Source organism: Sminthopsis crassicaudata, chromosome 4 (assembly GCF_048593235.1).
Source record: "Sminthopsis crassicaudata isolate SCR6 chromosome 4, ASM4859323v1, whole genome shotgun sequence".
NCBI classification, from domain to species: Eukaryota; Metazoa; Chordata; class Mammalia; order Dasyuromorphia; family Dasyuridae; genus Sminthopsis; species Sminthopsis crassicaudata.
In genome coordinates, this window is record NC_133620.1 from 457,440,607 (window position 1) to 457,456,032 (window position 15,426).

A 15,426-nucleotide genomic window follows, 5' to 3' on the forward strand; every position below is an offset into this window, starting at 1 on the left:
TTGCTGGACTTTTCTCTCACAGATGGAAAATAAAAGTTGGGCATTCAATTTAGCTAAGGTTATGCTACTTGTTATTATAAACATGTGTTTTGTACCACCAAGCTAGAAGAAGAAATGAAGGGTATCCCTGGAGAAAATGGAAAAGGTCTTGATTCTACAGTGCTTGAATGGTTACTCTATTTTAAGATTAATTTTGTTTTAATGCAAACTTTTTAAAATGTTTTGGAATTTGAAAACATAAATGTTTTTAAATGATTGCATTTCAACAGTTTGGTGGAATTATTAAACACAATTTGTTTTTGAAGACTTACTATTCTTGAGAATAAAGATTTTTGTAAGGTAGAAATCTGATTGTGAGTCCCATATGTTGGGGTTTTAAATGATCGTGTCTGAGAACAGTCAGTTTTAACTCAGCAAAAGTCATCATTTCCTCCTAACTGGGTACTGTGTTGGGTGCTATACAAAGTGAATCAGATGGACCAACCCCACTTCCTGTTCTCTAAGACTAGTATCTGAGAATTGCTCCTCTCCAAGCTACAGTACAGTTTGCTTCATGTCATGTTTTCTTTTAAACTCTCCCAAACTGCAGTAAAATTTTAAAAGCATTCTGTTTTCAGGCAGAGAGAAGGAAAGGAGAAAGGAAAGTATGATAGACACTAACCTTCCCCACATGCTCCTGTATCTTAAGGAGCTTTCAATCCTGCCATGGGGCCCTGGGCAGATCAGTCTTAGAATCAATCTAACTTTTCCTATGTCATCAAAAGACAAATATGTACTGTGCAGTCTGACACAGAACACTCTTAAACAGCAATTAGGTGTTACAGTATTTGTAATGGAAAGCAGTTTGTAGATATGACTTAAGATATAAGCCCCCCAAAAGAAAAGGCTTCATTTTCCAAATATTGAAAATAGGTGCACCCCACATAAGAGGATATTGCTTGTTCCAGCTTCAGTCTCTTTATAGAATCTAATGGACCGACCACCTAAAGGCTGATCTTTAAGGCCCCTTCCAGACCTAAATCTGAGAGCTTATGATCTCACTAAACCTTGACTCTCATTCAAGTATTCATTCAGCAAACATCATAAGCACTTCCAAGGGCCTCCCATGCCCTGCCTTGAAAATATGAAGACGAAAACAAGAGTCCTGGCCCTTAGCTTACATGCTCTTTAGGACAGAGACAACATGTACAGAGATAAAGCAATGGAAAACACTTAGGGACTGGGCTTGACATTTTATAATAGAGGGAGCTCCCAGGTGAGGAACCCATTTCTAGCAATGTTCGCCAACACCCTCATCAACACAGGAAGTCTTGGAAAGTTACCAACTTATGCTGAGAGGCTAAATGGCTTGATTCGGCTTGACCTGGATCAGAGGCAGAACTTGAACCCAGGCCATTGGGGTTTTGAGGCTAATAATGATGCCTCTCACAAACTGGATACAGAGTGTGTGTGAATACAGGTGTACACCTGTGCTCACACACACATACACATATAGGTAGTCAAAGTTATTGTCACCCAAAGCAGGTATGAAATGTTTTGCAATATCTTACTTTGAGACAACTTTTTGTTTTTATTATATAGTTACAAGCATTTCCCCATACAATTGATCATCACAACTCTATAGACAAGGAAACTAATGCTCCAAAAAGTCAAGGAGCCTGCCCAAAGTCCCACAGCAAGATGTCATGGGATGTGTGATGATTACCTTGGTTCTGAACTTTGTCACAGCCTTCTGTCATAATCACAAAGATGGCCTAAGAGCCACCCCCTATCTCCAGTGTGATATAAACCCGCCCTGGATTTATTTGTTATCCCCAGGCAATTACTACAATCAAGGGGCGATTCGTAAGAGAGAACTTTTGCAGAGCTGTGATGTTTTGGGGATTCCACCCTCCAGTGTAACAATTATTGACCACAGGTAACTTCTCTTCCACAATCCTTAAATCCTTTAAAAAAAAAAAAAAAGATAAATTAATGCAAAGGGGGATACAAAAAGTTGCAATATTTTGACTGCTTTTGAAAACAACTTTTTAAAAAATGTAATAAGATACAAAATATCTCACTTGAATGCTTCAGTTTTTAAACTTAACTACCCATGGTTTTATTGGGACCCGTCACTCATCCTCTGTCACTTCCTGGATACTGCCTTAGAGTAACTTGGCCAGACCCATACCCTGCAGCCAACTTGGTGATGAGGTGATACAGAAGGGATGCTTTCAGATCCTGACCCAATGTCTCATGGTGATGTGTTGGTGAGGCTGCTTCTCAAAGGCCAAGGCAATGCTGAGCCAGCTTTGACTCTGGCCCTCCCAATCACCCTGAGAGGGTCTTGAGGCAGGCCAGTGACAGAGGCTGCCCGTTCTTTGGAGAGCGTCTGGGCGAGGTTCAGAAACAACTCACCCTATTGGCAGCAGGTTGATGAATTGCTGGGGTGATGGAATTCTCTAACTAGACGCAAGTATTTTAAGTAGTTTTACCTTTTAAATGGCAGTGTAAATGATTAATTAGTGGCTGGGGTTAGATTTTAAATTGCTTTCTAACATTTAGCATTTTGAAACAGTGGCTAATTTTTTCTTTTAATTACATAATTCTAATTTAATAGTTTCCATTTATGTTTTAACTTTATAGTTATTCATATAAATAGGCTTAGTGAAAAGCATTCTGGGTTTGGAGTCAGGAGAAATCTGGGTTTTAATTATGCCCCTGACAGATACTACCTGTGGTATCACAAAGTCATTCATCAGTCTGAAACTTTTTTATCTATAAAATAGGGATATTAATACCTACCTGTCTCCCTACATTGAAGGCAGAAGTCATGACTGACAGTGTTGATTGTAAACTGCCTTTAGAGGGCAGAGAGAGGAAGTCTCATTGTGAGAGAGACAACATGGCTGGTAGAGAACAGACCTCAAAAACAGGAAGATCTGCAATCTGGCCTCACACAGACATAGCCTGGTTATGTATAAGTGATCCTGGACAAGTCACTTCTAGGGCCAGCTCCAAGCAGCTCTCTATGACCCTACAGAGTGTTTCAAGGTCTTCCTTACCTTCCTTCAGAACTTTCCTTACCTGGGAGCTGTCTATGACCCTGCAGTCATAGCTCAGAGCAGGAATGTCTGAAAAGCTTGTGGTAAACCTGAAAATCCTCCATGAGTCAGTGGCTGTGATCTCTAAAAGAAAACAAATACTCTTTAAACTTTATAAGATCTTCAAAAGTTTTAGCTTTTCCAAAAACTCAGCACATAGAGTAGAAGCATATACTCAGAACACTCCTCGGCCTGTTTTGACCTATACCCTGCTTTCTTTCTTGACCTCTTAAAAAGTAATAATAATAAAAACCTAAGCGCAAGAATCAAGAGCTAAGGGGGTGTGCCTGCCGTCTGTCTCTGCCTTCCGAGCTGCTTCCTGGCTTTTGTGAGCTTAGTCTGGCCCTTCCCAGGGACAGGCTTCTGTGGGGTTCACTGGCAGTGAGTGTCATGCTGGCTTCCTTTCTTTGAGGTTTTCCTCTTCCTGTATTGGGTAACACCTATGCAAGGGGGTCACATTACAACACAGAAAATGTTGAAAAGTGCAAGTCCCTTTAACTAATGAGCAAGGAGAAAAAAATAAAACAGGGCAGATATAAAAGGCAGAAACGGGAAGTGGTGTCTGCTGATGGTGTTGCCAGTCCAGTCCTCTCAACTGGCTGTTCTATTTCTTTTAGAAAAGAGAAAAATAATATTGATTCTGTTCTATACCCACTAGGAGCATTCAGAAACTTCTTACCTAGTAAGTAGCCCAAGTTGGTGATCTCATTGTTGATGCAACTCACCAATTCCCAAGATAAACCTGCTGGGTTTTATCTAGTAGATTGCCATGGGGACTGTTGTCTTAACAAAATTTTCTGTCTTCTGCCTAACACAATGTACCGCACGTAATAAGTGATTAGAAGCAGAACTTTAAACACAATAAGTGATTATAAATGAGTTAAATTGAAGGGAAGTCAAGCCAGGTAAACAGCTCTATATTTCTGGAAGACAAAAAGTAAATGTGTCTTAAAAAAAAGAATACCCATTTCCTAACTTAAGCTACCAAGAAGAACATGGCCAAGAGCAGGGAAAGAAGTAAAAATTACCCAAATAGGCAAAACTGACATTATAGAATTGTCCACCAAAGTTTCTGTATTTGACTGATCCCAGAATCCTACTGCCCTCATCTAGAGCCTGTTGCTGTTTCTTTAAACTGACTCACTATTTACACTTCTAACAAGTTTGGTTATCTTGTTTCCCAGGCCATAGCATATTAAAACCAGCAAATTAAAGAAAGCAAATTATGGAAAGCAAAGAAGGAGGGGAAGCATTGCTAGAGACAGGCCTGTTAATAGTGGGAAGGAATGAGAGAGTTTAACAGCCAAGGAGGAGGTCCCAAATCCCAGTCATAAAAAGCAGCCTCCAGAATTCAAGAAATAACAATCTAGAACTATTCAGTGGAAAAGCAAAAAGCCTTTCCTACTTCAACAGCCCTCTCATATTTCTAACAATAACCATGAATCATTAAATAAAAGATATTTGATATGTTCTGTTCTTTTTAAGAGGCAGTGTGGAATAATGGAACAGCCTTTGTGATAGTGGGCAACTCTTAAGCTCTCGGTGCTAGAGGCCTCTCTTAACCACTGTATGAGTTACAGAGAAGGAACCTGCCTCTGTGCATTCTTACCTTCAGGTTCCCAAAACCAATGAAGTCACAGTCCAGGTACTCATATTCATTTTAATATTGTCATATCATCTAGAAAGATTTCCATTTAAAATCATTAAAACTTTTAAAAACTTTTTACTCCTAAAGTTCCAAAGTTTTTGCTTAAGGAAATCTAATATATTATCCCGTTGGACACAATAAAGTGCCCTTAAACATTTGGTGATGGACTGATTAGAAGCAGAGTGGGAAATTATTATCTCACTTGATTGAAATAATCAAGGGCTATTCATCCTTAAAAAAGGCTTCGAATAAACTTCTGTTAGTATCGGTTCTGGTCTAGTCTGACCCTACTCTATCCAGTTCCGAGTTCCACAAAGGAACAACAAAAAGAACTTAGAAGAGATTCAAAGAAGACCCACCAAAATGGCTAAGGATGAGAGGATGGAACCAAGAAAGAGCAGTTGATAGAACACCAGCCCCAGAGTCAGGAGGACCTGAGTTCAAATTTGACCTTAGACATGACACTCACTAGCTATGTGACCTTGAGCAAATCCTTCCCCCCTCCCCCAAAAAAAAATGGAAAAGAAATCAAGATTAGTTAAAAACAGTACAAATAATAGAAGTCATCAGGTTGAAGGAGGGAGTGAGAGGACAGTAACCAGCTATCTCCCACCTTCCTAAAATGAAAACAAGAAGAAGCTAGCTCTCACTTCAATCCAAAGAGCTGTTTAAGTCTGAGGAATCCTGTTCCTCTGAGTGGAGTGGCTTCGGTGTCCTGCTCACCACTCAGCTTAGCTTTGCTAAAGTAGGTCACTGAGCTATATAGTGAAACAGCAAAGCTGGCAGCCACTTCTCCAGTCAGGGAGAGAATCTGCTGCCTGAGCGTTCCACAGAAGGGAGGTAAGGGCAGATGAGGGAATCAATTGTTCTGATGATAACTGATGGAAAAGGCCGCTTCTAAGAGACCGACTGTCCCACTGAGAATTTAGGAAACTTAATTTGCTCATCTTTGCTCATAGCATAAAGTCATCAGACACGCGGGCGATCCCATGAGCCCCTTCCCAAATCTGAATGTTCTTCTCAATCTTCTGATTTCCTCAAAAAAAGGAAACTTGTCCCCTGTTAAGGTCCTGTTTGTTTGCTTCTTGCCATGCCATGGACAACATTTCTCTATGCTCCCCAAACTGCTTCAGGCTCATATTTTGGTGAGGGAAATCCAAAGGATTGTTAATCTTGGATTGGGGCCAACCATTGTAGGGCCTGACTGAGTCATGCAGCCCGGGCTTCCTCTTTCTTTTCATCATCTTGTACATTAGTTATATTTTTAACATACAAAAGGGCAGACATATTTTAGGTGAGCTAGAAATTGATTTGCCTGATGCCTGAAGATCAGCTAAAAATCAACCTTTGCTTGTTTAGCCTTTCCCTGCTCCTCCTGCTGTCCCTCATCTATAAAATGGTATGATTAAAAAACAGAATACATCATCTCAGAGCATTTGCTCAGGTTTCAAGTAAATTAATCTCTCTAGAGTCTTATATATGCAGCAAAATCTCACTGAGTAAGCTCTACATAATTCTGCAACTGCTCTTCCCCCAGACATCCAGATGTCCTATTTGTCTTAAATTCAAATATCAGCTAATCGGAACCCAAGTAATTTCAAAGTTCATTTCCCCCCACCCCCTTTTATTTAACATTTCAAACCAGCCAGGCTTTAACATGCTTACTTACTATGCCAGAAGCTGTTTAAGCATCTGTGGCAAGGCTCTTTTTACATTTGTTCTGTTGACATCAAGCATCTCTGCATTTATTTAAATATTCACTTTAGATGAGAGTTCTGTAATCTGAATTGGGAGGCAGGCAGGAGATAAGCAGCACCCCTTATGAAAAGCTGATATGATTATCTGAAACTGTCACACATGAATGACTCCATCATTTGGCGGCCTCATAAACTTGCTTAGGTTTGGGTGTGGGAAGTTTAGTGTGTGATGAATTTGATTTTTGATTTTGCAATGAGAAAGGGATGGAAACATTTTCCCTCACTCTTCTGTCTCTGTAACACACTCTAATCTTATCCAAAGTCAGCTTTGTTTAAAGTTTAAATTGGCGTAGTTAATTTAAAAGGAAATTTTCAAAGAACCTCTCTCTTTGAAGAATTCTAAGTCATCATGTTAAAATAGTTCTAATTACTGGGCTCACCACTAGATACATTTGTCCATGTTTTGTGAGAAATACATTCCAGATTCTGTGATTCTTCTTGCTAGAAATGGGACTTTGTAAGGCCCACCCTGCAGAGTTCCAATCTGTTTCCTTGAAACAGTCATCTCATTCTCTGAGGTTAGGTTAGTCCCTAAGGTGAAGAAGATGCAGAGAAACCAATAAACTGAAGGCAGACTAATTAAACTGAAGCTGATGTGCTCTGATCCTCCTTATGGAAGCATGTGAATTCATCCAGGACATCAGGGAACCATTGACTGAAGTAAAGAGGGACTGGGGAACTAGGAAGTCTCTGGCTCAGTCACTTAGAGTTAGGTCTTCAGGACTGGAAGAGGCCTAAGAGATTAGCTAGACCTTTACCCTCATTTTACAAATTAAGAAACTGTAGCCTTGGAAAAGAAGGTAATTTAGCAAGGTCACACAGCTATTGAGTGGCAGAACTGGGTTTAGAACTCAGCTCTTATACCAAGCTTATTATGTTAGTATTCTACTATAAAACAAACTACAGGATTCCCCTTGCTTTTTTATTTTCAGAAGATAGATTTTCTATTTAGTATCCTTTGAAGAAATTTATAAAGTAAAATATACACTGATATTTTCATAGATTCCCCAGATTCCAAACCTTCAGCAAGAAAAAATACCATTTTTCTCATTTTCTATCAAACATCAAGCATATTTTTCTGGGGGGGGGGGGGAACTCCCGATCACTGAAGAACACAAAACTCACTAATGGAAGGGTTCAGAATCCTTACCTTAACCATAGAAAGCATTCTATGGCATCTATGGCTCCAGTGTTATCTGTCTCCTGTTACTCCCCATAATGAACTTTCTGCCTCAGCTAATCCTCTCTTTCCTGATTGGCAAGCATGCAGTACCAATTCCCAACTCTTAATCTAGCTGCACCCCTTGCCTGAAACTCCCATCACCCATCATAGAGTTGTGAGTTGGAAGGTATCTTAGACCTCTAAGATCTGTTCCTGAGCAGGAATTCTCTCTCCTAGGTCACCAAGCATCTCTAGTGAGCGGTCATATAGCTTCTATATCAGGGCTTTCTAACCTTGTTTATATCATGGACCTCTTGGGCAGTCTGAGGAAGTCCATGGGCCCCTCAGAAAAATGTCTTTACATGCATAAAAGAAAATACATTACATATATTGTATTTAACTTATACTTTAACTTATTTAACATGGATTGGTCAATCTGCCATCTGGGGAAAGGGGTGGGGGGAAGGAGGGGGAAAGTTGGAACAGAAGGTTTTGCAATTGTCAATGCTGAAAAATTACCCATGCATATATCTTGTAAATAAAAAAAAAAAGAAAGAAAATACATAAAATTACAAACCGATTATATTGAAATTAAGACTAAGTTGGGGGGCTTTCCCCATCTAATTTTACAAACCCCTTGAAATCTATCTTAAAGTTTAAGAATCCTTGCTAGTGATTTTTTAAAGACTGCTAGTGGGGGCAGCTAGGTGGCGCAGTGGATAGAACACCAGCCCTGAATTCAGGAGGACCCAGGTTCAAATTCCATCTCAGACACTTAACACTGCCTAGCTGTGTGACCCTGGACAAGTCACTTAACCCCAGCCTCAAAAAAAAAAAAAAAAAAAAAAAAAAAAGACTGCTAGTGATTGAGAGTCCATTACTTCTTTAACTGCCTGCTCCATTCCTTTCTTCCACCTATCCAAATCTTATATATCATTCTAGTGCTATGTGCCCCACAAAGCTACCCCCAACTATTCAAATCCCTAGTGAATTCCCCCTTATCTAAAGTAATTAGAATGCTTATCTGGAATCTACTGTGTAAGTCTTGTCTTCCCAACTAGGTTCCTCTCACTCTTTGTGACTACTATTTTATATCCATGTGCATGATGGGTGCTCAATAAATCTATAGAATATAAACAAATTCACCCCAAGACCAGAAAAGCAAATCCAAGGTAGCTCTGCTCTGTTGGGGCCATCATCTGCATACTCCTAGGCCACACTGGGCAATGAAAAGAAGAATGAATCTGGGACCCAAATCCCTGAAGTTCTCATCTCAATGCAGCTGCTGTTAATGCTCCCAGTGACTCTGGACAGTTCCCCTGCCTGAGCTCAGTTCTTCATCTGTAAAATAGAATGAGGTGGATCATTCACTTTTATAGTATCTTTGTAGTCTACACCAAATGAGATCTTGAATTTGGAGGTCCTGGTGCTTCTGAAATGATAGAATCCCACTTCCCTTACTGGAAGAAAAAATGAGATTTAAAAACATCTAAGGGATTGCCCGGGTCCCACAAACGTGTGTACGTTGTAAAGATGGGCTTTACACTCAAGCCCAGTGGCCCAGTGACTTTTTAAAAACACTCTACATTGCCCTCTTGAAGAAGGGATTGATCAGATCACCCTGAGACACGCTTCGTAAATTGGCAAGCAGACAAAACCACGGATAACGGAAGATCTAGATTCGATTGGACTACAGACTCTCACCTCCCCAGTGACTTGAATTCTTTTCAGAAAAATCCATGTTTTAAAGAAAAAGAGGAAGGAAGAATAATTTACTATCTACCTAGGTGGCTATAAAGGAGATATAAGAAGAACACATGTGTGAATATGTGTTTGTGCCCTCTTTGTTTACAGACTTAAGAGCGTACATCTGAAAGCAGAGAGAGATACTTTCTAGTCTGACTAAGAAGGACAGATTATAGCCACAGAGTGCCACACACACACACACACACACACACACACACACACACGCACACACACACATGCACACACACACACACACAATGATTGGAAATTAAAGGCAGAGGAAGAACTCTGGTGGACTATATTTTGGCTTGGAGTTCCTGTCATTGTTCTCCTTGTGATTAGACTCAGGAATGGGCAGCTACTGGGCTAAGGTTAATTGAAGTGACACCTCCTTGGAGCTCTGCTTTGCCCTAATGATCTACCCTATCAGGCTCACCCAGCCTTGATCACTGAGTGAGTGTTGCCTCAGTCAAAGGCAGACCTGTTAAAGACCTGAGCTTAAGACTGCCACGCTCTCCCAGTGCGTCCAGGGCCCTCTCAGTCGTCCTGATCTACATCTGGCTCTGGAGGGGAAGGTGAGGCAGGTGAGGCAGGTGACCTTGCCCGGCTCTCCCTCCCTCACATCCGACTTACTCGACTATCATGACATCCTGTCCTCAATGAGAATGAAGGACAAACAACCCTATTGTAGCAACACAGAAGTGGAAGGGGACTGAGAAATCATTTAGTCTAAAGCTTTCATATTGCAGATGTGGAAACTGAGTCCCAGAGAGAACAAGGGACCTGCTTGGGGCCACACAATGATCTAGGATTTGAAGTAGGTCACCCATCTCCAAGCCTGGCAGCCTGCTGTCTGCTATAATCTATCTTAGCATGTGTGGCTCAAGATCTTTTGTTAATGAACAACCTGGATAAAAGCTTCACATGGACATCAAATTGTACCCAGCCAGGGCTTGTTCTATAAAAAGAATTATCCGGTGCCCTGTGATTATCATTCGCATCCACAAATATTTATCGTGTGCTTCCTGCACACATGGTGCTGTGCTCCAGATTCTAAGGCTGCAGAAAGGGATGGGACAGCCTGGTCTTAGGACAGCTTCCTATTACCTCGCACATCCCTGGGGGCTTACAGCTGAGGGGGGGGGGATAAACAGGCCGTTAAGAGGAAGGCTGTGTGCTCCCAAGTGCCATCTGGGGGTTACAGACAGATTGTTCTGGGTATTCAAGGGAGACCGAGGTCATGTAAGGATGGCAAGGGTGGGGAGGACATAGAGCTTGGCCTGTGCCTTTAAGGAAGCTTTCAGCTTAGAGTAAGGAGGAGGAGGAGGGGAAGATTTCAGGAATCAGAATGCCAAAGGCAAGAGAACATTGACTAGTGGCAGTGGGGGCCCACTGACACAACCCGGCTGAGCTCAGCCATTGGTGGCAGGTTTGTCGTGTCCCCACCAAAGGTACATCTTTGTGGCCAAGCAGTTTCAGAGCCCCGGCAGCCCCTTCCCACTAGGCAGTTCCAAGGAGGCACCCAGAGAAGTGCCAGGTCAGGACCAGGTTAGGAGGGATATATTCAGAGCAACAGACATGCCCAAGAGGCCTGTGGTTAGTCATTAGGTGACAGGTCACCTTTCTCTGTGAGATGCCTTGAAGACTCACAAGTTGCTTTCTCTGTTGGATTCTCTGCATTTCTTTTCTTGATCCAAATGCCAGAGAATGCTAGCTTTAGGGCTGAAAGGGATTTTAGAAGGCTTCCAGTTCAGACTCTGTCTTCTATGGATAAGAACCCGAGACTGACAGAAGGGAGGTAGCCTTGGCACTGGTTACCCCAGAAGGAAGCAGCAGATCGGAGGCTTTGAGCCCCAATACTGTAACTTCCCTACCTCATTGTCTTTCTGCAAATGCATACTTACAGACAGTTCTCAAAGGCGTTTTTAGATAAATACACTTTATTTGAGCATATAACATATGCTCAATATAATAGAATAAAAATAAACTATAATGAACAAATGCTCATTTCAGAAATTCTAAGTTGAGCCTCAGAGCACTTTAGACTTTTGGGCTATTGTTCTGTCTTTGCTTTTGGCTACATGGACAGCAGTGATGGTCCAGGAAAGCCTGAGAAATGTTCCCCTTTGCATTTCCCTGCCATTGCGGCCTAGGGGACTAGCTGGTGCCGTGTAGAGTCATCGGTGCTATTCGCATCTACGTTGTCTAGTGGCTCTTTCAGAGAAGCCGGTGGAGCCATTTTCCCAGGGGATATACTATGACAATAGGCAGGGAAACTCGCCCGGCTGAGGAATCTGCTTGTGTGAGTAAATTTATGAACTGCCCTTCAGAGCTGCAGTCTGTCTGCCCTCCTCTCCCCCGCCCCCCAGACACAGGGCCCAGATTCCTGGCTTGGCCTTTCCAAATAATGCAGCCATCTGTAACAGCACAAATGACATGGGGAACTGAGCACCCTTCCTGACCAATCAGGGCTTGGCTATTTGTGGTGGTGTTAATATGTGACTAATAATGTCCACAGTGCCCGATACACAAAAGATTATGTAAAAGAAACAGTCCCTTCCCTAGGAAAGTTCCAGCTCAGAGGGTGACAGAGTGAACAGACAGGGAATGAAATCTTCTAACCTTGCACAATGAATTAATGAGGAATTAGGGCCAGAGGTGAGGCTTTTTTTTCCCACACACAAAATGTTGACGTAGTGGAGAGAAGTTCTGATATATTTTTTAAATTTGGCCACAGAAGTTAATCTTGTTTTCTACTTTTTATTTATTTGACTAATTACAGTACTAGTGGAAGAGAAGCTTCCTGAACTAATTTGCCAGATGGCTTTCTATGGCCTGGTTGTCATTTGTTGAGAGCCCAGTGGTTTGATCTGGAAGAAGATGATATTCTGGGGCTGGAAGCTAAGAGGGCCTCTCCACCCTCTCACCCCACCCCCAGCCCTGGCTGTACTTCCTCATTGATCCTCTGCTCCTATAGTCTCAGTAGCAAGTTCTTAGTCAAACCAATGCAGGGCCTAGAGGACACTTGAGGGCAGTTGGGAACTTGCCCAGTGACCTGTGGTGTGACTGGCTCTTTTGTGAACTCTTCCAAAGGGAGATGGAGCAGAAGGTCACCTAAGTCACACTCACATGAGAAGTTGTCCAGTTTGCTTTGTGAAGACTTCAGGCTACCAGGTCAGGTCGTTCTTGATGGTGACCAGACCGGGGCACCATTGAAATCAGCCAAATGACAGGGTTCGACTCAGGGTGACTTTCCACAGAAAAGAATAGTTCAACTTGTATAAACTTGAAAATTTTCCACTAATGACACAAAGGTTTGTCTTACAAATATCAGTCGATCTAGTTCCAGGTTTCTATGGAGATTCCCCCATCCCTTTTTGGGGTTACCCGCATCTAAGCCAAGTAAGTGTTTATCCTAGACAACTGGCACCTGCCCATGTAAGCACACAGGTGTTCCCAGGCCTGATATCAGGCCCCCAGGGTGCTCTGCTTCCTAGGCCAAGGCTATTTCACTTATCATCCCCATAGGCCTTGTTCCTTTCCTGACCAAAGTCCACTCAGCCTCTTGTTTCAGAGCTCACTTCACCTCACTTTGCTCCCAGAAATATTGTGAAGCCAGCAAACCTTGGAGGTTACCCCATCGAGACATAGAGAATGTGTCTCAGAAACAACCGATTTACCAGCTTGAGTGTCACAAACATGATCCAGGGCCATAGTGATTTCCTGCAGTGTACCCTAGACAGAGAGAGAGATCTGATTATTGGGGCTATCCCCACTGTGATTCTCAGAATTCCTCTGTTATTTCTACAAGAAATCCGACAAAGTACCAAAAATAAGTTGCTTTTTAAATGAAAGTTGATTTTTTTTGTTTGGTTGGTTGTTTTTTACAAGAATAAAATAATCAAAGTTCCACCCCTTTATTTAAAAGGTGATTATAATCTCCTTATCCATCAATAAAAACAAGTAACCAATAATCTTATGAACTGAGGGCTAAGATAATTACACATAAAACCTAAAACATTTTGGGTCTTTTTGTTTTGTTTTGTTTTGTTTTTTTAGTGGCTCAGATCAAGGACAGATGCAATTTTATTTATTTTTTGATAATAGCTTTTTATTTTCAAAATACATGCAAAGATAGTTTTCAAAATTCAGCCTTGCAAAACTCTATATTCAAATTTTTCTCCTTCTCTCTTCTCAGAGATAGCCTCACCCAGACAGCAAGTAATCCAATAAATGTTAAATATGTGCATTTCTTCCACACATATTTCCACATTTATCATGCTGAACAAGAAAAATCAGATCAAAAAGAAAAAAATGAGAAAGAACAAAAAGCAAGCAAACAACAAAAAAGGGTGAAAATACTATGTTGTCATTCACATTCAGTCCCCATGGTCCTTTTTCTAGATGCAGATGGCTCTATTCCAAGTTTATTGGTAACAAAGACCAAATCCTTTGATGAATAAACAAAAAATGCTTTCTGTCCTTTCCAAGATTTTATTTTTCACTACCTTTTTCTTAATCTTTTATGTATATATGGGGAAAAAAGACAAGACTTGTGATTTCATTGTTTAGGGAACTATCCCCCAGTAAAGAAATTCCCTCTAGGTAGATCACAACATAGCATTTTCACTCTTTTTGTTGTTTTCTTGAATTTTATTTTCTTTCTTATTTATTTTTCCTTTTTGATCTGATTTTTATTGTACAGCAAGATAATTGTATAAATATGTATTCCTAAATTGGATTTAACATATATTTTTACCCTTTTTAACATATACTAAATTACTTGCCATCTGAGGGAAAGGGTAGGGGAAAGGCGGGGAATAATTGGAACACAATTTTTGCAGAGGTCAATGCTGAAAAATTATCCATGCATATATTTTGAAAATTTAAAACTTCAATAAAAAAAGAAATTCTCTCTACCAATGCAGTTTGGCACCTTCTCTCCAACATATAGTCTTAAATAATTATGAGAGAGAGAGAGAATGAAAAGGTAATTGAAATGCCAGATGTTTGCTTCCTGAAACTGAAAAAGTCAACAGGCATTTCTTAAGTGTCTAGTATGTGCCAAGTATTGGGAGCTACAAAGACAAAAAATGGAAATAGATCCTGTTTTCTTGAGTTCATATTCTACTGGGGGAGACAACATGTCTATAGATGAGTTCATATAAACTGTACACAAAATAAACACAAAAGCATTTCAGGACTTGGAGGAATGCCCTAACAACCTGGAAGGGAGCTGGTTAGAAAAGACCTCCTGTTACAGGAAATAACACTTGAGCTAAACTTGGACTAGGGTTAGCGATTCCAAGAGATGTAACTAAAAAGGCATGGACTGTACAAAGGTGTGGAGGTGGGAAAAGACATGTCATGTGTGGCAAATGTTTCCAATCCACCAGCAGGCATTTTTAAATATTATTTGGCACCCTTCTAAAGAGAAGAAATACAAAGGCTAGAACAACTGCTGTCCTTAGGATGCTTACAATCTAATAGAGGGGTCAACATAAATATAAATAGACAAATCTAGGATGCATATAGAGTAGGTTGAAGGTAACCTTAGAGGGAAAAGCTCTAGAGCAGGGGTTCTCAAACTATGGCCGGCGGGCCAGATGCAGCTGCTGAGGATGTTTATGCAGCCCGCCGGGTTATGGCAAATGGGCTGAGGGGCGGAGACAGAGCGTGAGCTTATATTTTTTATTATAGTCCGGCCCTCCAACAGTCCTGAGAGACAGTGAACTGGCCCCTCTTTAAAAAGTTTGAGGACCACTGCTCTAGAGAATGGAGAGACTGGGAAAGGCCTCCAGCAGAAGGTGACATTTGAGCTGAACCTTAAAAGCAGCCATATGTTCTTAGGGATATAGGTGAGGCAGAAGAACATACCAGGTATGGGGAGGGGGCAACTATTGGCAAAGGCCAGAGAGGAGAGATGAAGTGTCATGGTCAAGGATCAGCAAAAAGACCAAGTACAGCTAGTTCATAGCAGAAAAATGGGAGTAAAGTCTCAGTCAACTAGAAGAGGAAGAAGGGGCC

At 41.2% G+C, this 15,426-nt stretch overlaps 1 protein-coding gene and 1 long non-coding RNA gene across 5 annotated transcripts in view; one reads left to right on the forward strand and one right to left on the reverse strand.

Moving 5' to 3' along the window:
- The window catches only part of PIGL (phosphatidylinositol glycan anchor biosynthesis class L), a 129,465-nt gene that overhangs the window by 3,536 nt on the left and 110,503 nt on the right, over positions 1-15,426 (forward strand). The window contains exon 2 of the mRNA XM_074263940.1: positions 1,819-1,918. Within this exon, the coding sequence (XP_074120041.1) occupies positions 1,819-1,918 (100 nt within the window). The remainder of the gene's footprint in view (positions 1-1,818; positions 1,919-15,426) is intronic.
- LOC141540203 (uncharacterized) lies at positions 1,815-7,720 on the reverse strand. 4 transcript variants are annotated; one of them, XR_012481484.1, is made up of 3 exons: positions 7,642-7,720; positions 3,048-3,170; positions 1,815-1,946 (listed from the first exon to the last, which is right to left on the reverse strand). It is a non-coding gene; the product is annotated as an uncharacterized LOC141540203 (long non-coding RNA). The 4 variants fall into 4 exon arrangements; XR_012481483.1 differs by having other exon boundaries at positions 1,817-1,946; positions 3,070-3,170; XR_012481485.1 differs by lacking the exon at positions 7,642-7,720 and adding an exon at positions 6,404-6,488 and having other exon boundaries at positions 1,817-1,946; positions 3,070-3,170.